Genomic DNA, 24624 nt, shown 5'->3' with positions numbered 1-24624 from the left:
ACAACCATGATTTCGTTTTCCTATTTGTTATTTAAATATATAATGGTAGCATGTTTATATATTTTTTATTAATATATTGTCTAATATACAGCATGGTTCAAACTCAAAATTCCTTTCATTTAAAGATTCAAGTTATAGCCCGGCCAGCATTGCTCAGTGGTTGAGCATCGACCTATGAACCAGGAGGTTAGAGTTTGATTCCCAGTCAGGGCACATGCCTGGGTTGTGGGCTCGATCCCCAGGGTCAGCTGTGCAGATGGCGTTCTTTGAAACTTTGTAAAACAAAGCATATCTCTCTCTCCCTCTCCCTTCCTCTCTGAAATAAAAAAGATATATAAAAAATAAAATAAAGATTCAAGTTATATGTTAAGAGAATAAATTCGTCGCAACAGGGTGAATTCTATTCATTAGTGAGCTCAGGGTGGAAGAGAGGAAAGGCAGCTATATCTTGAGTATGGGCTTCGTTTTTAAGTAATTCATTATTTTCCCCCTTGTTTCCTATATTCATTTTTCAATATATTTTTCCTCTCCCTCATTATCCACCTTTCTCCTTTCACCATGGTTTTTTTAAGCTCTTCTCTTTTTTACCCTCCTGCTATCTTGGTAGCTAAACAGGTCATATGTGGATTTAAAGCCTTGCATAGTCTTTGAGGGTTGACTACCTGTGAGAAAGAAAGAGAAAGAAGAAAGATTTGAAAGCTGCCCAATGTGAAAGTCTTGGCACATGCCCAGTGCAGCTGCTAAAAAAGTGTTCCGTTCTTTGTTCGTAAAACAGCGCTCCTGGGCTTCCAGTCTCTTCCTCGCCCTTCACATCTCGGCCACAGAACTTGCCATATCTTCTAACAATGAATCTTAGAATCACTGGGTTTTAGAACTGGGCTGGGTCTTAGAGCTCACCTACCCTCATACCCTCCAATTAACAAATGAGGAAATAGAGGCCACAAGAGGTTAAGTGCGTTGCCCAGGGTCACAGAATTAATGACTTGACAGGGTACAGAGACCCAGATCTCCTGATCGCCAGAACAGAATCCTGAAACATGAGTGTCAGCAAAGCCCAAGAAACTCTACAGCCTATTGTCATCAGAAATGGAAGAAAAGGGAACTGATTAAAAAGAAAAGTTTGGGAAGGAACACCAAGTAACTTCAAGTGTAAATCAATCCATGACTTAGGATATTTTCAGAGAATCTTCTTTTAAAAGCAAATAAGCATATGACCATTATGGGGAAGATAGGCTAAAGCATCACACCATTTAAAAAAAAATCTTGCATCCATTATTTTCTTATTTTTAGTAGTTTTTAATGTAATATCTTATATACTTAGTGACTATTCCATTGCATTGACCTTTAACTTCTGCCTTCCAGTAATCGAAAGCAGCTGATTTTAATGTGCTGGTGCTTTAGTGTGAAGGAGGTTAAGGCTGTGTTTGTGTGCAATCAGGTTAAGATTGGCTCCAACAGGAGAAAAATCCATACATATGTTGAAAAGATCTGAAAAATGCCTGTATTCCCAACCTGATTACGACTTACATTTTTGCATGGTTTGTCAAAGCAGATCACTAAAATCAAATCAAGATGTAAAATGGGCTGAAGCGGTTTTCTTCTCCATTCTTCCATTAATCACCGTGACCTACTGAAGAAAGGAACTTTCTGCTCTCTCACCTGAGGCAAGGTGGGATACTACACTGGAAGTTATGCCTATTTTTATAAGCTGGTGCTCAAGTTCCAAAATTAATTTTCTAGTTGCAATTTCTTACATTTTAAAATAGAAGTTATTTTATTGCAGAGTAATTTTCCGTTTCTATCAACAATTCTATTGTAGGTCCCTTTTTATAAAATAATAAAACAAGTTTCCATATAACCTTTTAGACCTACTAACGTCATATAAAAATTGAATTTATTCAACTGAAAATGTAGATTTGGGAATTAAAACAATAGCCAGTCGCTCCTAATAAATAATACTTGATAAAACCTAACTATGAATTAAATCAGAGTTCATGCCTGGTTATCAAAAGGAGGATATTGGCAGATGATATATAAGCATTTGTTTCAGCACAATTTACACTGCTGACAGGGTCAGGTTGTACTCTGTAAGACAGTATACTGCTGTTGGTAGCACAAAAACTATGAGTGCAATAAACATTACAAGTTAACAATCTAGCTGTTATCTACAAAATTCTCAAGCAAGACTGGGGCTAGGTCAAAATAGCGGGAGGGGAATATTCTGGCTCTTGTTACACATAAGCATGTTTGTTATAGGAGCATTTTCAGGTTAATTTTTGCTATTAACGTAAACCACAATTGGGGGACCACATCGCTGGGAGAGAAATGGGGGGAGGGTAGTTATATAAACAATATACAACAAAGGAAGCCTTTCTTCCCAATACCTGAATACATCAGGTTTGTTTTTAGGCAGGAGGTTGCAGGTTAAATGCTCTCAGCTATCCAAGAAGTGGCTTATTAGTTTTGTAAGAAAATATTTTCTTATATTTTGACTGAAAAATACTCAGTTTAAAGCGAACAAAACCATCCTTGTTAGTGAAAAGCAAACCCCAACAAAACTTTGTTTCAAAGACCTAGCAAAGCAAAGCAAAACTAATTCAAGAGGAAAAGCTGCCTTCCTAATAGTAGCTTCTGAATCTGGAGCTAATAGTTCTCAAAGGCCGACTGGAGTCTTCGAGTCTTAAAAGTTCGTCTTCCTCCCCGGATCATAGACATTCTCTATGGGGCAGCATAATACGGATGTAAATCCATTTTAAGCCGGTAGGTATTCTCTCGCTGGCCTGTAACCACAAAGCTGAAAAACTGCCCCAACAGAAAAATAAATAAATACAGACAAACAAAAATTTTGTTTATTTCACAGGGCAATTTTCCAAACAAAACTACTTTGCTTTTCTATGCTGTAGACTAGAAAAACCCCAGCTTCATCTCCAACAACGTAGCATCCACTAGTGACAAATGGTAACAAGTGATTACGCTTTAAGAACCACAGCGACGGCGCTGAGAACTCCATCTCAAACTGACACGGCTTCAGCCAGCACCTGAGCTATGTACGCGTCTCCTAATTTGTAAATGGGCCTAATCCTGTTATTACAGAATAATTACTGCAAATCAGCACAATTACTACAAAGACATGAATAAACACACACATACCAGTAGCTGTTTTCTACAAATTATTATCAAAACAAAGAGAACCGGCTAATTGTGGTAACATTAAGACAACGTTTATTCCTCCCAGTGTTTGGGCAAGTTTATTTTAAGTTGTCATCTTCAACTAGTAATGATGCCGATGATTTTACAGATGCCATAAACCTTTCTAATCTAAACTCTTCTCAACTGAAAGTTGGCCACTTCCCTCAGAGCAACATCTGCAAAAGCCTGATTTCATAAGACCTACTTGTATGGTACGTTAGCCAAAAAAAGACACACACACACACACACACACACACACGCACGCACGCACGCTCTTAGAAATCTCAATTTGGAAAGCCCATTTGTAATGCACTCTTCTAAATTATTATCAAGGTATCATGAAAGTAAATGAAATATTCCCTCTATATTCTTCACAGTGTAAGCATCCATCCTTAAATAAGAATAATGTGGAATTTGACCCTCTGACCAATGTTATCATCAGGTTTCCTTCATGGAGAAATATTCATTATTGGGGGTGAGGGTAGGGAAGAGGTAAATTCAGAAAGCACACCACCCACGGTAGTGACTACCCACACTCACCTCCGGGACAGTGCCTCATGGCCATCTTACATCTCCTGGATTCGGCGATGGTTGGACATGGTATTGTATCTTTTGCTGGCTTTTTAACAATTTGCCGTGTTCTGGTTTCCAGACCCCATTTAAATCCACATGTGCGATTATTTCTGCTACACGTTCCCCATTCACTCCAATGACCAACTTCACATCCTTCTAAATAAAGATTAAAAATAAACAAAACAAATACAAATAATTTGGTATCCATTTGCTCCACTATCATCAAATTTATATGCTCTCCCCACTTTCAGATTCCCCAAATTAAGCTGCACAGCCCACAGAGACCTATATTCGCCTTTCAAACGTCAATTCTTTGAACCATAGGGTTACTTTCATTTACAATAATTGCCACATGCATAATTTTAAAACTAGTACTTTCAATTTGTCTTAGTTCATTTTTTGAAGAAATGCTTCTGGTCCATTCTAAAGACACTGGAATATATAATCTCTGAAAGATTCAATAGCTAAAATCTACAGCAGAAGATACGATTTTCACATTATGACAGAAGAGAAAGCTTTTCATGTTAATTCTGAACACCCCACTGAAATTCACGTGTGTTAGTTTTATTTTGAAAGTAAGTGTTTGGGCCCAACCAGCATGGCTCAGTGGTGGAGCATTGACCTATGAACCAGGAGGTCATAGTCCCATTCCTGGTTAGAGCAGTAGGGGGCATGCAGGAGGCAGCCAATAGCTGATTCTCTCATCATTGTTTCTATCTCTCCCTCTTCCTTCCTCTCTGGAATACACACACATACACACACACACATATACAAATATGTGTGTGTATATATATACATATTTATATGTATTTATATTTATATGTATTTTAAAAGTATTTGGTGAAAAGGACAGGGTGTTTGTTTTGCATTTTCTGATTTATCTCAATTCTTCAATAGGTGTCAGGAAACCACAGTATGTATTTCCTATTCCCTGAATTGGTGCTATATATTATTATAGTGTGAAAAGTAAACAAGTATGGTTAGGTATATGAAAAATGTATGATTTTTCTAGATTACATATCTAGCTTTTAGCACCCCCTTTTGTAAAATCATAAAGCAGAAAAGCGGGCTAGCCTCCAGTCTCCTGGGGTGAGGTTGGGGAAAAAAAGGACAAAAATTGGTAAAGTTAAACATCCTTATCAAATTCCCCATTAAAAAGCCCCTTCACACTACCAGGTCACGACTCAGGCCCAGGGTCCACACACAATATTTCAGCATTCCAGATCTGAGCAGGCATGATCATGGTTACTCTTAGATGTTTCAAAGCTATTCAAGATGATTTATGTTCAGGGGAATGCACAGGACTCAATTTGTAATTTATCTTTGAGGGTTTCATAAGAGCATCCATTGACCGTCTCTAAGGGGCATGGGACTTGCCTCTCAAAAGCAAACTCAACATTCCCAGTATGCTCTTCTAGTGGCTTTCCTATGTTTAATAGGTCGTTGCCTGTATGAATGTATTTACTCACACACAAACAGGAACATAAATACACATTTCTTCATAAACCTCTTCTTTAAATGTGTTCTCTGCAAGCTTTTGAATATATAATTACTAGAAACCCAGTGCACGGATTCGTGCACTGGTGGGGGGCATGGCCTGTGGAGATCAGCCCGCTGTGGGAGCGCTGCTCATCCCGGTTCAGCCGAGTGGCCCTCCCACTGTGGGAGCGCACTGACCACCAGGGGGGCAGCTCCTGCATTGAGCATCTGCCCCCTGGTGGTCAGTGCGCATCATAGCAACTGGTTGCCCAGTCATTCTGGTCATTCCAGTGTTTGGTCGCTGGGCTTTTATATATATAGATAGACCGTTTTAGCAATATTTCTTCAGGAAAAAAGTTCTCAATTTTCTCTTAAGTCTCCATTTCAAGGAGATGGAAAGTCTCATAATACATAGCTCTCTTGTACATCATATCAGATGTACAACATGCCAAATAAAATTCAGGGGTAGGTGCAGAGGGCTGGGAGTAGTGAAGATGCCATTGCACCTAAGAACAGATTCAGGCATTCATCAAAATGCAGGTACTGACAGAGCTTTACCTCTTAATTGGTAGTATAAAAGCCAAAACCATATAAAAACCATATAAAACTATATAAAAACAGTGAAAAAGTAGTATAAATACCAAAGTGTTTTCAAACACTCAAAAAATACACAATTTATAAAATGTGTATTCCTCATTATTATTCACAAATGGTATATATGTATATATTAAATTATGCATTCTAGCTATACAAATTTAGTAAAGGTAAAACTGTTTTAATGCACTTTGCAACATGCAGTCAGTTATCAAAATATATTTTGCACAAAAATTAAATTCCCAATGATATTTAAAAAACAAATGGCTAAGAAGATCCATAATTAATATACATAACAAAAGTGATAGAATCATTAATAACATGGTACAGTTTGAAATTTTTATTTTTATTTTAAACAAAATGTTTTTATCTAACAGATACTAATTTTTTAAGATAAGTAAGAAATAGATGTATTACACATATGATAAAAAGCATTATCAGCATCTAAATAGTTTAATCTAGCAAATGTACAACTCACAAATTTTGTAGCAAGATGTAATATATAAAACTACCCAATGTCATGATGCCTAAAGAATTCAGAAAGTCAGCAAAAAACTCAAATAATTTTCAGTTCTAATTAACAAGACTACCAGGCTGAATAACCCAGTATGCATTTCCCCCTCCCTAAGAAACAGGTGTAAAAAGTTGCAGTTTGAAAGTTACACAAAAAACTACTTACCCACACATTCCATGGTTTCATCTAATGGTGCAAAACCATCTGGGCACTCGTCAAAGCAACGGCCTCTATGCAAATAAAAGCCTACTTTGCACTTGGTACAAAAGTCTTTGCTGAAGCAAGAATCACAGTTTTCTATTCTGCATCCTAAAAACAATTTTAAAGAGAAAATTTCAGTCAAAGAGAAATGCACTCGTTTTACAAATAAAACTTTCACAAACTCATTGGTCAGATCAATTGAAATTCTAGTGGTCAGAGCAATATGTGTTCAACTCTTTTGTTTCCTAATGCCATCTCATTCTGCATCACTCCTACCTCTTGCAAGAGCTCACCACATCAATAAGCTAAGACACAACTCCAGCCCAAGGCCCTGGGCAGCCATGAGATCCTTCTGAAATTTTTGCAACTCCAAATGGGATTAAAAAGGATGTAAAAGAAAAAGAAAACACCCCCACTACAAATTACATTGCTGCTGGGGCTGAAATCTTTTCTGCTCTTCAAAAGACAAACAACGGAAAACATACAAAGGGGGATACTCTAATCAGGATCTCCTGCTTCTGGACAGTCAATTAAAATTCTGTTTATGTTGGTCAGTGTGGCATTTACTGTCATCAGAGGGTTCCTTAACTTGGAGGGGTAGTTCAGGTCATTTAAAAACAAAACAACACATGTAACAATGTGCCAAAGGCTTTATATGCATTTCCATTTGGTTTTCATAAGAATCCTACAAGGAGGGCAGTACTATCCCTATTTTGCAAATAAAGAACTTGAGACTAAGAGAGATTAAGTCCTAGAGCTAGTAGTGGCTGAGCGGGTTCTGAAAGCCCCCAAAACTGATTGCCTCCTACATCTGGGCTCCTTTTCCTGACCTGCTAACTGAACTTGGCGAGGAGCAGTTTGGGAAGCAGTGCTGTTAGGCCTGCTCCCTGTGGGCTTGAACCCCAGATCTGCCCTGACCAGCTCTGTGACTCCAGACAACTGCACAGCTCCCTGAGCCGCTGTTTCCTTCTGTATAAAACGGAGATGACACAAGGCTATTGTGAGAACTTGTAATAATATAGATAAATTGACTCATAATCTGCACATAGAAGCAATAGTGGATTAGAAACGTATTTTTCCACTAAACACACATTACAACAAAGTGTAAAAAGAAGCAAAAATGTATCTTTATTATAAGTCAGATTCCCGAATAGGCCAGTAACATCTGGGCCAGAGATAGAGGGCTTGCATGGGGAAAAAGAAATATACTCTAAACTGCTCTGCAGAGAAAAGGAGAGAAGGTTAAAGGATTGGTTAATTGGAAGGTCAGATTTTCAACAGATTATAGTTCATTATTACTTGCAACAGATTTAATTGATGGTAATTAACAGCATGTAAAGCTCTATGAAAACTCCATGGCATTGCTTATATTCATTTAACAAGCCTCGGAGTGCCAGTACTGTATTTAGAGCTTTCATGATTCAGCAAAGCTTTAAAATATATAGTTCCTGTAATCAAAGAAAAAATGGGATAAAAAATAGTAACCAAAACATGAACTCACTGAATATTAAACTTTTGAAAATTGAGAAAATAAAGCCAGAAAGTTGAATTAAAGGCTAATATATATATATTATATATTATATATTATATATTATATGTTATAATATATATATTATATATTATTTAAAATAAATTATAAATAATTACAGTTTCTAGACCTATAAAAAGAAAATGGTAACTCTTCACCTTTCAATATTGAGTCTAAACAGCTCTTCATATATTAAATGACCACCATGAAGCAGTTAATTCAACTTCTAAAATGTGACCATATTTACAACTGGAAAACCAACTATGTGTGGGTGAAAGTCCGTAGTCAAATTATAGTATTGCTCTTTTTGGGGAGGATGGTTGGGCACAGGACCCTTTATCACCCCATAAAAGGTTCATTTGTAGTCTTAAAAGCTGTAACGTATATTTTAACACAACAGTGGTCGATAGCTGGTCATTCGCTTCTTAATCATGGTGAAAATACATGACCATCATGTCCACAAATTGCTGGTTTTCTTGCTACTTGCTTTTTTTTTTCTTTTAAAGCAAGCAGCCCTTCCTGTTAGCAGAATTATTTCCTGAGAAATAATGATAAACATTCCAAAGATACAACAGAACTAAAGGATGAAAAAGAACAAAGCATTTATATTTTTTTAAAAAGGGAATATACACTTCATAAATCAATTGTTATCTAGAAAGTCTGATTTTTCTTTAAAACATGACCTGCACCATTAAGCTTTTTGGCCAAAAAGTTATAGCAATAAGCATTTGGAATTAATTTTACAAGGTCCTTTGCTGGTCTTTATTGTTACCTGTAACTCCCTTTCCTCATTTTGTTCCGCGTTCCTAATACCAGTCCACAGAACGTGGAATTTCTGAAATACCTATCATTCTCTGTCAAGTCCCTTAGGACTTCTTCAGTCACAAATCCTGCTAGAAGAAAGCTTAATTGTTTGTCCTAAGATTTAAGTAGAACAAAAATCTGATGCGTTCAAATTGTTGAATATGACAACCATGAAAAAGCATGAGATGAATTATAAGCAGTGACTGTAAACGTGAAGATCAATAGTTAAGTGAAGAAACGAAGTTGCACGATATCTAGTGGATAATATAATAAAACCATATGTGCATGGTGGGGTATGAATAGCTTGGAGAATTTAATTTGGGGAAGGGTGGTAGAATTTTGAAATATGTTAAAATTATATATTTCTGAATTATATGAATCTTTTATCATTGTAATGCATTTAGTATTAAAGCAAACCAAAGTTATTGCAATATACATTTGTGACCTACTTGAATTTACAGGATATAAAACTTTATTAGCATTCTAAAATAAATTCTTTTGATTTCAAGGTAAGAATGAAGAAATATTATCCCATCCCAAATTTTTTTTTAGATTTGGGTGCATGAAATTACACCCATTCTTTGATAATGCTGAACCTTGCTTTAGCCTTCAAATTACACAATCATTTGACCAACTCTTGACAGTATCCTGTTTTCATATAGTCAATGGCACTTTTCCTTCACTCAAATCATAAGGAAAAGAACTAAATTATTTTTTGTTCAGTAAAGCATTTAAACAAAAGCTTTGTTTGGTGTCAAGTCCCAACATCACCGGAAGCTCTGCTGGCCTTCCTGGTCTCAGTCCCTCTTTGCCACAACGTAAAACCAACGCCCGCAGCCCGTACATTCAGTGGCCTGAACTGACTCGACTCATCTAGGCGCAGACTCCTATGAGCTGAAAGCTCTTTAAAGCGAGCAACTGTATAAACCACTACCCTGGAGATCTACATCTGCACATGCTTCCACGCCTAAAACCTTTCCTCACTGCTCCAGGCCCACCCACAACCCCCTGCCCTCTTCTGCCATTTCTCCAGAAACTACCCCTTCTGCTTTGGAGAAAACCACTATTTGTGGGGCTTCAGAGCTCCCCGCACCCCAGCTACTCTGCCCAACACTGCTTAAGCTTGTTATCCTTAGGTAATTGGGATTTAAATCTACTCTATTAACTCATTCTTAACAAAAAGTAAAACATTCTCATTATAAATAAAAATTCTAAACAACACAGAAGGTTTCAAAGAGCATACAGAAATACCCTTCCTTACTTTAATGGCATAGCAGGCCTACTTCTCAGAAACAACAACTGTATTACATTTCAGAAAAATCTCTATGTCAACTTTATAAATAAATGAGTTTTAAAATACCAGTGGGATCATTTAATAGACTGATAAACCTTAGAAAATTTTATACTGTGTAAAAAAAACAGGTATATCAAAGTTTACCAAACATAGGTCTTTTCTATAAAAATCTGGGCTTTAAGTCCTCACTCAGAAATATAAGACCCTGGTTTAGCCAACTTACATGCTTCTAAATTACATGCCTCCTCAAAAATGCAATCCGCGAAATGAGGACTGCCAATATCGGTTTGAGTAAAATTACTGTCCAAGTGAAACTGCCTCCAAATGCAGTCTGACGGGGCTGTCCTTTGGCAAGAGGGTTTTACTCTTGCCAAGGGGAGAAAAAATAGGCTGGGCACCCCTTCTCCTGGCCTCCCACAGTATCCATACAGGCTCCATTATAACATTTTCAAATTATACTGTAGTGCAGTTCAACAGTTCATTCCAAACATTCTCCAGAAATGCAGCGCTGTGCCAGACCCCGAGAACATAAAATTATAAGGCCCATTCCCTGTCCTGGCGGTGCGAACGCCAAAGGCAGGGGGCCATGTGCACTTCCAGGGCCTTGCCCATAGCGCAGTAGTTACCCGCTGGGTACCTCAGAGGCAGGGAAGACGCAGTCACTTCTGTTCAGCCATTACTTTTCTTTATTCTGTTTTCAGTCTATGGATTCCTTGTTTCTAACACAGAGCCGAGCACGTGGTGGGGTTGTAATGCTTGCCAAGTGCACTCACGTGCATGCCACTTAAAAATGCAATTCCTTTATGGCATTTTCAGGCTCATTTGAATGCTTGGTTTGAGATTGCTTACACATGCACTGTAAATATCTTTAAAAAGAAAAGTTGGTTGGTTGCTGTAAATCTTATTGGAGGAACAAACAGTGAAATACCTATTTAGAAATAGAAAACACCTAAATGGAAAGCAATTGTAATGGAGAATGTCAACACTGAAGGGTGCCAGGTAATCTGTGCTATGGAAGTTGGAACCTCCACTGAGCAGGTGTTAGAAAGACAGAGGGAAGACAGAGATCTGGCCATGACAAGCAGGCATAACGAGGCAATGAAGAGACGTCACACGCATGTGATGGACCCCAGGAAGAGAGGCTGGGATGAACTGGAGGTTACGTGGAGGTGATGGTTACTTGGGCTTAGATGGCTGTGGGCAGGGATTTTCACTTCATATATAGTTTCAAAAAAGGAAGTAAGATTATAAGTTATTTGTACGTTGTGTGGTTTTCAGTATTTAAGTAACAATAAAAGTGAGGTTAGGCTCAAGATTAGGGCTTGCTTTCACTATTGTAAAATTCTTGAACCTGAGAGAAATATGACAAAGATGGTTCCTGGTTTGTTCCCTCACTTCAACAAGTAAAAGCCACTGGGAGCCAGGCATCACGATGGATAACTAAAGGTCCCGGTGGAAAAGCACACCAGCATCCTCAGGCCACTAACGGGAACCGTCCCAGGCAGGCAATGAGATGACAATGTGACTATGAAGTGCTCACAGAGTGAGCTGGGGAGTCCTAGTTTTCAGGAAATGCAGCTTCCTGGAAGCAGAAAGAGCATGAAGGTAAGGAAAGGCACCCAGAGCCTCCACACTCTAAGAGGAAATAGTCGTGGGGAAAGGAGTTACATGAATCAGTAGAGCCCACAAGCTGAGTTGAGGTGAAACCTGAGAGAAGCCACAGGTCCGCCATCATCCCTTCCGCCTGTGGTCCCACAGCACGGATGGTCTTGGCACACTGGCAGAGTTCGTTTTATCTTACCAGCAGGATCTAGATGACAAGAACCATCTCTTAATTTAATATCGCAGCATGGCCAATCGTATAAACAAAAAACTAAAACCTGAAGTGAAAGCAGAGAAAAATCAACCTTTGTTAAGCCCAGCTGTGAAAATACACACCAAGGAAGCCCTTTCTGTCATTTCTGGGTCACCAGGCTGTGGGCCGCAGGCCGCACGGGCACACCCTGGTCGCCTGACTGCAGACTGCTCCTCAGCTGCCCTTCATTGTCAGACTACAAGCATCTCGATTCAGAAGGAGGCAGATGCTGACCCCCGCCGGGCATTTCGTCTTCAAGTGCAGTTACCAATACAAGAATCCGAGAGCATCAAGACCACCCCTGGAAAACTCTACACGGCTCTCTGCTCAGTGTGTACTAAAATCTCAACAGAAAGGAAGGCGACAGGTTGTTCCAATAGACATATGAAATTAGACCTTGAGCAATTTTTTTTTACACTGAAAGTACTAGACTGTGCAACTTCATATGAAGTTTCATAAAACTGTTTAAATATTTTTAGGTTTCTCTAAAAACTTCAAATAATGCCGTTTAACCTTCCTTTTCAAAACTCCCAATGATTTATAAATATACCAAAATACAGTTTTTAAGCTTTATGTTAACAAATTCATGTATTTCTAATATGTACGATGGCAGTAATCCCATTAGAGTTGGGACTGATGAAAACTATGACCTAAAATCTAAAAAATTACATTCTTTGCAATAATATGTAATAATTTTTAATAAGTAAAATGTAATTTTATACATATTATAATTATTATAATATTTAATCCTATAATATATATTTATATTACTCAAAAAAAGTCATTATCTGTAGTAAATTATCTCTGCCCTTGTTTTGGTCATGCAGCTAAACAAACTGACTACAATCATTTGTTGAATACCTGCATGGAAAGTCATCTACTTCAAAATTAGGAACCAGGATTTAGAAAAACTGAAATCTAAATGCAATTTTAGATCTCGGGGTAGAGGCGGGGGTGGGGGAATTACATCCTCTGTGTGCCCTATTCCCTTTACCGCCAGATAGGGGGCAAAATGCCAGACCTACCTATATCAGACGAAGGTTCGGAGTATCAAATTAAAGATGAGAACAAAAGACTAGGTAAAAGGTGCCACCTAAAATGTGTATCACTCCCTAGAGCCCAACAAGCCTACCCTTCAACAGATACTGTTTGAAATGTGCAGGGCCCCTTTCTGAGCACCAGGAAGCTGTTCGGTTCATAATGTGCACTAACGGTGTCTGTCATGGCCATGAGGGCCGTGACCACAAGGATGGCACGATCCTGGCCTTGGCAGTGACTTTCATTTCCAAATTGCAATTAGGCAAGATGAATGGACTCCATCCAGAAATTTACATGTTGTTTTTCAGATAGCTATTAAGTTCTATCTTATATGCCCAAAGTGCCCTTTATTTCCACCTCTGAGGATATATATACTGTCAAAAATAATTTTTTTCCTCCTGACTCATTTTAACTTAGCGTTACAACAGTTCATTAAAATAAAAACCCCAAATTCAAATGTATGAAATACGTTGCTGGTAGCTTCACTGCAATAGTTGAATGTTTAAAAATGATAGCCTGCCCACCCACGCACAGAAAAAAATCTGAAGAAATATTGAGGCTTGTGCAAAATTGTGTGGTCAAGTAATGAAGAACTATAAAAATGCTGGCTTCATTTCTCATGTATTCAAGTGATGCATATTTGAAATCATTCTCAAAACAACCGAAATTAAAACTTGGACACATCTGCTGGGACTTCAAGAGTAGGTGTTTCAGAAGGATTTTTCTTTTTCCCATTTAAAGGGGGTGAAAGAGGAGGACAAGCTACCTCGAAACAAAGTAGGAAAGGAATGTGATAACAATAAAAATGGTCTTAAAATTACAAACCAAATTAATATCTCTTATCAGATGTTTAATCCCTGCCAGTAGCCGCTCTCTCGTCCCGGTTACTCCTTGTGCTTTTCCTTTTTTGGTGACTTCTCACCCTTTCACATTCGACGGGAGCAGAGCACTTTCATAAACCAGACTTGCGTCTTAGTTGCATTTTTTCAAACACTGGAGAAAGCAGAGCTCTCCAACCCAATGGAAAAGCATACGTAAGCTAACATATGCCCTGCCCTCCACACAACCTCCACCCAAGGAAAACAAAAAGAATCTCTTAATCCCTTCGCACGCCAAATTGGCGAGAGCAGGAGTCAGCCAACTCTTCCCGTAAGAGACCAGATAGTAAATATTTTAGGCTTGTGGGCCATAGGATCTGTCTCAACGACTCTGCTCTGCTGTAGAACAAAAGCAGCCGTAGACAATGTACAGATGACTATGCAGCTATTTCAATAAAACTTTATTTATGAACACTGAAATTTGAAGTTAATATTATTTGTATAGGCTGCAAAATATTGTTCTTCCTTTGATTCCCTCCCCCCCACCCCCCGGGCCAGTTAAAAACCTAAAATCTATTCATTAGCTCAAGGGCCCAACATAAACGGGGGGCAGGCCATGTTATGGCCAGTAGTCTTGGTTTGCTGACCTCTAAACTAGAGGATGATAGAAATGCATGAGGCACATTGAAGGGAAAGGAAAAAAAGAAAAGGGTTTCATTCTGAAAATATGAAATGGTAGCATTTAAGCTTAGGGAGTCTTAGTGACTCTGCCATCTTTCAAAAGCACAAACCAGTCTTGTCATTTCCCTGCTTTAAAACCCTTCAGAGGCTCCCTGTCACTTCCAGATTCAGATCAAACCCTTGATTTTAAAACAGAAGATCCTTCTTGTTAGACACACCCACCCATTGCCTTAGCTTCACCTCCATGTGTGCCTTTCATCCTATCCATGCTAGTTTCCTCTGACCTCCCCATGACCTCCCCACACCATGATACTGCAACAGCACTTCTCCTGTCCTTGAGGTTACTATGTTCATCAAACTACATGCCCCCCCCCCATTAAAGGGGGTTCCCGTAAAGAAAACAGAGAATGTCTTCTATTCTATATTCATGGGTCCATCACATAGGTGATGATCTATCTGCTGAATGACTAATGAATTTCATACTTAAATTTCTATAAGTTTAGAATAAACACTGAAAAAGAGTCCACCTGGTACATTTTAATGCAACTGCATGATTTTGTTACAAATAAAAATACTTTAGATTATGAAGAGCTCCATTTCCAGTTTAGGCACCAATTTCTTATATACTACATTGAAGCTCTTATGTCTCATTTTTAATCTCTAAGAAACAAAAACTATGCATATTTCTTAACTGTAAACGAAATAGAGGTGAGAGTTGGAGGGAGAGACTGAACACTGCAGAAACTAGATCTAAAAATCCATATAAAGTCACAAAGAGATCAATATTAAAGAGGTAACTGCCAACAGCAGATATTACTCTCTTGAGTAATATCGGTTTTTAGAGAAAGATGAAGGGAAAGGGAGAGAGAAACATTGATATGAGAGTGAAACATTGATAGGCTGCCTCCTGTACGCACCCCACCGCGGATCAAGTATGCAACCCTGGCACCTGCCCTGACTTGAAAACGAACCAGCGACCTTTAAGTGCATGGGACGACACCCAACCAACTGAGCCACACCAGCTAGGGCTCTCTAGAGACTTTTTTTACAGACTCATGAGAGTTACTAGAACTAGAAGGCTATTATTCCAGAGTGTGTTAGGTAATTTGTCTAAGCTCACAAAGCTAGTTACTGTCAGAGCTCAAACCAGAGCCCAAAGTTCCTTCCAACCCAGTGTTCTTTTAAAGATGTCATCTACCACAAATTGATTTCTCTGTTTGAAGATAAAATCTGTCTTAATTCCTTAATGGGATTTAAAATACTTAAACTGACCATTCATTTAAGGAAAAAGAAATAGTCAAAGAAACTTTGAGATTTGTCTAATACTAGATTTGGAACTGTGCATAATAGTTTTGTCTATATCACATGGTTTGATTTTTAAAGGACAGTATAATGCCCCCCCCCCAAAGAATATTCTATTGGAGTCTCAGACTTTGAGGCCACCCTGCTACTGACTCGTTGTGTGACTTTGAAGAATTATTTCTATTATAAACCTCAATATGCAAATTTCTTGGGGGCAGGAATGACAGGAACAGGGGAGAAGGGAGGGAGACAGGTGGAATAGAATCAATTAGGACTCTTCAGATCTAGGTGCATAATTTTTTTTATTAGTTTAAGGAAACGTCTACATGCCTGAAAGATGTTTTCACAAGTTACAGGGTTGTGAAAACACACACACATGCACACATGTGCACACACTCACACACAGGCTGAAAGGTAAAAGTGTTTATTAATTGAACCAAACATCCTCTCCTTTAAGAACTATTGGAAAGATGTTTTCTTTGGTACCTTCTGCAGCATGGCCTATAGGGCAAGGTCTCTTTCTAGAGAAGAAACTAGCTTGAGAAAATGCCCCTTCAAAGCGTGCCCACCTCTCAAAAAAGACAGATTCTAAAACTTATCCAATAATGTGGTTTTTGTTATTTTGTTTTCTCCAAGAGCATCAGGGTGGTATGGTTAAAGAAACAGGAATCTGAAAGAAACTGTATTCCCTTTTTAGCTTTAAGTCATACTGTGTGTCCCTGGGTAGGTTCCTGAATGGTTCTAAGCTTGTCTTTTCAATAGTAACATGTAAATGTTTACCAATATCGCATAGGGTTATTAAGAGAGTTCTGAAATAGCCATTTCCACCTGGAATTTGAGTTTGAGGAGAAGGGCTGGTCTGAAATAGCAAATAGCAGCAATTTCTAGAAGCATTCGTAGAAATCACAGAATGTTAGAGCAATGATCTCATAGCCTCCCCAAATTTTATAGATGAGTTTTTACTGGTACTCAGAGAATATGAGATTCACTCATTGTCAAAGAGTAGGTTAGGAAACCCAACTGATTTGTGGCCCAGAGTCAGCTGTGAGAGGAACCATCAAAAGGCCTCTCTGCATAAGTTGGGTTTTTGTTTATTTTTGCTTTTTTAAAAGTCTATTATTTTCTAAGCTTTCTATAAGAAATATGCATAACAATTTTCAAAATTCAATTTTTTCAAATAAATTAGTTTATCAATGAATGAGAAATAAAAAATGGAGAAAAATCACCTAATGTACAGTATCAGAGATCACACACACACACACACACACACACACACACACACACACACACACACTGTGCCTCTGTTTGTACCAAGAAGCCAAACTCAACCAACATTTCATTAAGTCTTCCTTTGGAAGAAAGATACTGCTTCACAATTGGGATCTTACTCTAGCGATTAGGAAACAGATGAGCAAGTCTCTCTGTATAGGATTTTTTTAGGGCTACTGTTGATTGAAGTATAATTTTCTTCTCTACTGTTGAGAAATGATCTCTTAAGAAAACAAAAAGTGGGTATGATTTCAGATTCTCAGTCTGTGACAGCTCTCCCAATTTAAATCTGTCTCCTCCTCTCAATACAAATAACAACACAATATACGCAAAGTGTCTATGAAAAATAGTGCGAATCATTAGCATGAAAGAACCAGGGTCATCCCAAATCACAGACTGAGAATGCAGAAATCGTTTTCCCCTTTCACTTAGCCTCAAAGGAGTCTTGTCAACCAGCACTTCTTGCTTATACCAGACGAGTAATGATCTCCTCCATGTCAGTAACTGCAACATTGGTTGCCCTCGCTCACAGTAAGGACAACTCTGGCAAACCATTCTCACACATAGATACCTTTTCAAGGCTGATTTTCAGTCACTGTTCCTTCTCCATTTCTGAGAAAACGGATCAACATAGCCAAACTGTGCCTGTTAACCCCTACATGGGAGCATCTCTCTAAGGAAGACCCTATGATACACTATAAGTGTTGTTGAGTGACCGTCCACACAAGTTTGCCCAGACTGTTCTGTCTTACACCCTATGTCCCTGCATAGTTTTAAGAGCAGCACCTTGCACTCCCCAATGTCCCAAGTTGAGTGACACATTAGATGGTCACCCTATCATCCATACACAGTATGTAAAATGCTACACCTAGAACTTGAGATAAATTTCAGGAGCTATTTACATTCTTGCCTCATCTTCCTTGTGCACTACAAGTCCAGAATAAAAAAACCACACAGAATATTCATGGACTCAAATCCCCCCAAAGTGGTCTAAAGCAATCTAAGTAGGAATCCGTTTTAAGATGAACCCATTCTCCTATGAAGTTCAAAAAGTATAAAAGACAAATAACTAGGTAGCCCAAATCATACAGCATAAAGATAAGGTAATTCTTTGCAAAAATTAGCCAGTCTAGCCCTAGCCGTTTTTGCTCAGTGGATAGAGCATCAGCCTGTGGACCAAAAGGTCTTAGTTGCATTCCAGTCAAGGGCACGTGCCTGGGTTGCAGGATCCTCCCTGGCCTGAGCCCTGGTCAGGGCACGTGCAAGAGACAACCAATCAATGTGTTTCTCACACATCAATATTTCTCTTTGTCTTTCCCTCTCTCTTCCATTCTCTATAAGAAATCAATGGAAAAATATCCTCAGGTGAGGATTTAAAAAACCCAAAACTAGCCAGTCTATTGATACTTGTTGGGAGTTATGCCTCCTCTAGTTATTAATCTAAAACAATTTCATGAAATGGAAGTAGGTGCCAATTTTCTCTAAGCCTATATATTTCTATCTGTGCTGATGGTAAAACTATTCACCTAGTCACCTTAGCCAGAAACCACAGGATCAAATTTAATTTTCTCTCTGCACTCTGTCAAATTAGTTACCAAGTCCCATTGACTATTTTTATTTTATTTATTTTATTTTTAATTGAATTTATTGGGGTGACATTGGTTTGCAAAACCATACAGATTTCAAATGTACAACTCAATATCTTCTTCACAATGCATTGTGTGCCCATCTCTCCAAGCGACGTCTCTGTCCCCATATTCCCCCACTTTGCCCACCTTCCCCTACCCCCACCCCCTTTCTCTCTGGCTATCACCACTCTGTTGTCTGTGTCTTCATGTGATATACATGTTTTTTGCTCAATCTCTTCACCTTCTTTCATCCAGCTCCCTAACCTCCCTCTCCTCTGACAGTTGTCAGTCTGTTCCTTGTTTCTATTTTGTTCATCAGTGTATTTTGTTCATTATATTCCATATATAAGTGAGATCATAAGATATTTGTCTCTCTCTGACTGGCTTATTTCAGTTTATATAATTATCTCCAGGTTCATCCATGCTGTTGCAAAAGGTAAAATTTCCTTTTTTTTAATGGCTGAGTAGTATTCCATTGACTATTTTTAAAGTCTCCGGAATTCATTACCCACAAACCTTTCATCAGAACAATATTTCCAATTCTTGATTGTTAAAGTACCCTTCCTCTACTTTCTATTCTTCTCCAATTCATTCATCTCCCTCACTTCTGCCAGAATTATCTTAAATAAAACAATTTCTTCAGTCCACTGCCAGCTCAGAACCCTCCGAAAATATCCAGATCCCTTCTCATGGCACTTAAGGCCTTTATTAATTGCACTCAAACTCCACTTTCCATCCCCAATTCCAACCACACTTCCCATTAAGCACATACTACTCAATGATTCTCATTCAAAGATGGCACTGCTTTCCTAGGTGTCTGGAAATGTTTGGGGACATTTTTGCTTGTCACAGTGATTTGAGGGCACACAAAACATTTAATGAGCAGGGACTAAGGACAACCAAGGTCCAGCAATGTAGGACAAGATGCTTTACCAAAATGCCAAACACATTATTTTTACATGTGTGGTTCCTTCTTCCTAGAATCTACTTAACCTCCCCTCCACTAGTTCTGCCTCTGTCCAAAATAATATTGTAGTTGGATGATACAATTCAAACTCTCTTCTTATCCAAAGAGCTCAACTAGTTTAATAGTCATATACACAATGTGTTAATGGGAGATCATTAAATCACTCCCATAGCACACTGGTTGCCTGCTGATTAGCACAGTGTATTAAATTATGATCAAACTTCTCACTCACCTTTCATTTCACTCCATGTTCCCCTTACCCCCTCTGTTCCCTAGAATTTGAACTCCTTTAAGAAATGGATGTTCCTTTGATATCTCATTAGTTTTTTAAACTGTAATTTCTACCATGTTTGTAGTATTCTATGAATGATTTTTGGATTAAAAGATGAAACAGTGCACCTGCATTCCCATATATGTATGTAAAAATGCCATTTCTTAATACGCTTTTTTTGTAGTTGTTAAAGTTAGAATACTTTGAAGTAAACAAAATATTTTAGTTATATCTTTTATCAGTAATGGTGCTTTACAGAACTTCAAAATGAATGTATTAAAGTAACATTAGACTAAATAAGGTATTACAAACTTAGGCAAAAGAGGGAAAATAAGCTACAAATACTGTGGGGTAAACTGGAAAAAACGTTCCCAGTAAAAAAGGTATTTAAGTTCCTTTTCTTCTTCTTTTTTAAAGTGCTGCATAAGCCTTACAAAGATCTGCTTAATCAGCTTATGTATTGAGATGACTGTTATAAAAAAATTACTAGATAATCTTTAAAAAGTGTGTGCAATATATTTCTCCACAAAAGATATATGTAAAGTGCTCTTACCTCACCTCAATTTTTAAAATTTGAAATTTACGTTATTTCTTTAATATTTACATATTAAAGATATATCCTTGTTGTAGTAAAATATTTCAACTTAACCTCCCTAAGTTGCATAAACAGTAAAAGAGGGTAGATAAAAGCCAACTACTCACGTGCACATCTGTTCATATCTGGGGCTCGGTGTCCATAGTAGCCTGATGGGCAGGAGTGCAGGCACTCTCCATACTGGCGCATGCCTTCTCTTCGAAGAAAGAAGAACAACTTCTGTTGACATCGGCTGCACCCATTGTCCTTTGAACAAGACAAGCAACCCTTGCAAGTGGGATTTGATACATAACTAGCTGTAAAAGAAAAAAAAAAAAAAACAAAGCATGTTTAAATGTAAATTGGATGAGGCTGGTCAATACGATATGCTGTGTAGACAAGTATCTCTTGTTCCTTTATTTTCATCACATAGAAAACCCAAACAAAATAACCTCTGCCACCCCCAAGAAAATGATTAATGCACAGCCAAAGTTAGAAACAGAGAGGAAACTCAGAGTCAGAGTCGAGGCCAGAAGTTCAAACGGACTGGCTTGTGGAGATGTTAGACCAGACAGAGGAAGACCTCATGGCAAGGTCCTGAATCCAGACCAAGAAATGTGCACGTGAAGAGCTGGAGTTGTGAGGGCTGTTTATCCATGAAACAATCCTAGAAGCTCCCACTCCAACTGGCCAGAGAGGAAGATTCCGACCCTGGATTAGGGGCATTTGGAGGGTGAGGAGACAAGAGGGAAAATGTAACCCATGAGAAATAAGTACCCACATCTGCAAGACATCCAAGAGTGGGCTCCAAGCCCAAATGATCGATGTAGTATGGAGCGCCCAAGTCAAGAGGTTAACATATAAACTTGTCCAAATCTAGTAAAACCCACCAAAAAAAAAAAAAACTACCTTAAATTTTTTACAATCCTGAGACCTGGGGCTTTCATGGAAAACCACCTTAACAAAATGAACAAGTCACACATACAGGCAAACCGCTGTGAGGTAGAGTCATCAGTCTCGGTGAGAAAGAGATTTCACACCTAAAGAGTCAGAGGAGGTAGGCTAGGCCTACAGGTCTGTGGTGAGCCGCAACAGGCCGTGGGTCTCTCTTCTGCAGGATGGGGTTTGTGAAAGTTGTCAAAAATAAGGCCTACTTCGAGTGATACCAAGTGAAATTCAGAAGATGATGAGAGGGTAAAACTGATTACTATGCCCAGAAACGCTTGATAATCCAGGATAAAAATAAATACCGGATGACAGTTCATGTAACCAACAGAGATATCATTGTCAGATTGCTTATGCTCATATAGAAGGAGATATGATAGTTTGTGCAGCTTATGCTCATGAACTCCCAAAGTATGGTGTGAAGGTTGGCCTGACAAATTATGCTGCAGCATATTATACTGGCCTGCTGCTGGCCTGCAGGCTTCTCAATAGGTTTGGCCTGGACAAGATCTACGAAGGCCAGGTGGAGGTGACTGGAGATGAATACAACGTGGAAAGCATTGATGGTCAACCTGGTGCCTTCACCTGCTATTTGGATGCAGGGCTTGCCAGACCTACTACTGGAAATAAAGTTTTCAGGAGCTGTGGATGGAGGCCTATCTATCTCTCACAGTACCAAACGATTCCCTGGTTATGATTCAGAAAGCAAGGAATTCAATGCAGAAGTACATCGGAAGCACATCATGGGTCAGAACGTTGCAGATTACATGCGTTATCTAATGGAAGAAGATAAAGATGCTTACAAGAAAGAATTCTCTCAATACATAAAGAACAACATAACTCCAGACATGATGGAAGAGATGTATAAGAAAGCTCATGCTGCTATACGAGAGAATCCAGTCTATGAGAAGAAGCCTAAGAAAGCAGTTACAAAGAAGAGGTGGAACCATCCCAAAATGTCTCTTGCCCAGAAGAAAGATCGGGTAGCTCAGAAGAAAGCAAGCTTCCTCAGAGCTCAGGAACGGGCTGCTGAGAGCTGATAAACCAAATCACAATTTTCTATGAAGATTTTTGCAGAGAGACAATAAACTTATTAGGCAAACAGCAAAAGAGAGAGAGAGAGAGAGAGAGAGAGAGAGAGAGAGAGAGAGAGTCAGAAATAACAGAACAATCTAAAAAAAAACTTTTAAATGAGTATCTTTAGGATATTTGAAGAGATAAAATAAGGGCCAGAAATCACAGAAGAATATCATAAAAGTAATGTGCAAAAATTAGAAAGCGATGAAAATTCTAAAGCTGACAGATTAAATGGTAAAGTAGAAGAGAGGGAGCTAACTGGAAAACTGAAGCACACAACAAAATAAAGGCAGAAATGTAAAAAGGGTGAGACGCATGAAAGAAAAAAATGGTAAAGCTCCAAAACATGATTATTTGGTATTGCAAAATCAAATAAAGAGAATAAGACATAATATTCAAAATGATCATGGCTAATTAGTTTCCAGAATTAAAGAAGTACATGAATTCTTCAGCAAATCTTCATGAGCAGATCAGCAAACACAAGTTGGCATCTGAACATAGCCTATTTATAATTAAAGAAGGAAATCAAACCAGAGGGAACAGCAGATTACCTAAAAACGAATAAAAATTTGACTTTTAGCAGACTCCTCATTAGAAACAATGTTAGGTAGATAATGGAATCTTATCTGCAACAGGCTGGGGGAAAATTCTCAAACTATAATTCTATAAGCAGTTAAATGATAGTGGAAGAATGAGGCCAAAACAAAGGCAGGGAACTTATTAATCAGAACACTCACTAAAAGAACTAATAAACTGTATATATTGGGGAAAATAAAATGGAACCCAGAAGGAAGTAGACTGTAATAATCAATAATGATCAAACCACTTGAGAAAAATGGTGGTGTACCTATAAAAGTATCAATTTCAAAAACAGTGATTAAGCCTCAGGGTTTAAAAGTAATACATATTTTATATTCAACAGCAATAGCATGAAAGACTTGAGGGAAGCCAACGTTAAAGCACTTAAAGTTTCTATTATTATGAGTGAGGAAGACCAATATAAATTAAACTTTGTTAAATTAAATGTACTTGCTAAAACTCCAAATAGCAAGTACAAAAAGAGTAATGCATAACTTATAAACCAAGGTTGGCTACAAACAGATATAATAAATGTATAAAAATGAGTAGGAAGTAACAATTCAAATGTCTGTGAACATTTGATAAATCGTATCTAAATATAGAAAAGCCCAGCAACTGAACAGCGGAATGACCAGAATGACTGGTCGACCAGTTGCTATGATGCATACTGACCACCGGGGGCAGACGCTCAACGCAGGAGCTGCCCCCTGGTGATCAGTGCGCTCCCACAGTGGGAGCACTGCTTGGCTGACCAGGATAAGCGGTGCTCCCACAGGAGGCCAATCCCCGCAGGCCACGCCCCCCCCCCCCCCACCAATGCACAAATCTGTGCACTGTATTCTTTAGTATTCTTAATATGAATTTTAATGATATAAAGGATTGAACTATCAGTATAACCACAAACATAAATGAAATTCATATGCATTTTGTGGAGCAAAAGAAGCCAGACCAAAAGGAAAAATAAGTGTTTGTTCTAATAATTCTATTTATATTGATATCAAGGGCCCATAAAGCTAATCCATGGTGACTAATGCCTTTGAGGATTGGGGACTAACTGGAAAGGGCTTTGGTGGGATTCTTGGTAGGTATATTAGTTTGCTAAAGCTGCCTTCACATATTACCACAATGTGTGGCTTCAACAACAGGAATTTATTCTCTCAGTCCTGTAGACTGGAAGTCTGAAATCAAGGTGTCAGCAGGGCCAGATTCCTCCGAGGGCCCCCGGAAAGGACTCCTTGTCTCTTCTGGTGGCCCTAGGTGTTCCTTGGCTTGTGGCAGCATCACTCCAGTCTCTGCCTCCATCTTCACATGTGCCTCCCCTACATAAGTCTATGAATCCTTTCCTGTTTCTCACCTGGACCCAGTATGATCTCATACTCATCCTTACCTTCACTATATTTGCAAAGCCACTGTCTTCAAATAAGGGCACATTCTGAGGTTCCAG

At 38.5% G+C, this 24624-nt stretch overlaps 1 protein-coding gene and 1 pseudogene across 1 annotated transcript in view; one reads left to right on the top strand and one right to left on the bottom strand.

Annotated features, from left to right (window-relative positions):
• The window catches only part of RSPO2 (R-spondin 2), a 141604-nt gene that overhangs the window by 45911 nt on the left and 71069 nt on the right, over positions 1–24624 (bottom strand). Inside the window, exons 3-5 of the mRNA XM_070391933.1 lie at positions 20708–20896; positions 6515–6658; positions 3730–3918 (exon numbers count right to left, since the gene is read on the bottom strand). Coding sequence (XP_070248034.1) covers positions 3730–3918; positions 6515–6658; positions 20708–20896 — 522 coding nt within the window. The remainder of the gene's footprint in view (positions 1–3729; positions 3919–6514; positions 6659–20707; positions 20897–24624) is intronic.
• LOC138992941 (large ribosomal subunit protein uL18-like) lies at positions 21698–22590 on the top strand (annotated as a pseudogene).

Source organism: Myotis yumanensis, unplaced genomic scaffold (assembly GCF_028538775.1).
Source record: "Myotis yumanensis isolate MYYU_CA2020_CCGP unplaced genomic scaffold, mMyoYum1.0.hap1 SCAF_15, whole genome shotgun sequence".
In the NCBI taxonomy this organism is placed as follows: domain Eukaryota; kingdom Metazoa; phylum Chordata; class Mammalia; order Chiroptera; family Vespertilionidae; genus Myotis; species Myotis yumanensis.
The sequence above is the reverse complement of the archived record's forward strand: the minus strand, read 5'-3'. Positions and strand labels throughout refer to the sequence as shown.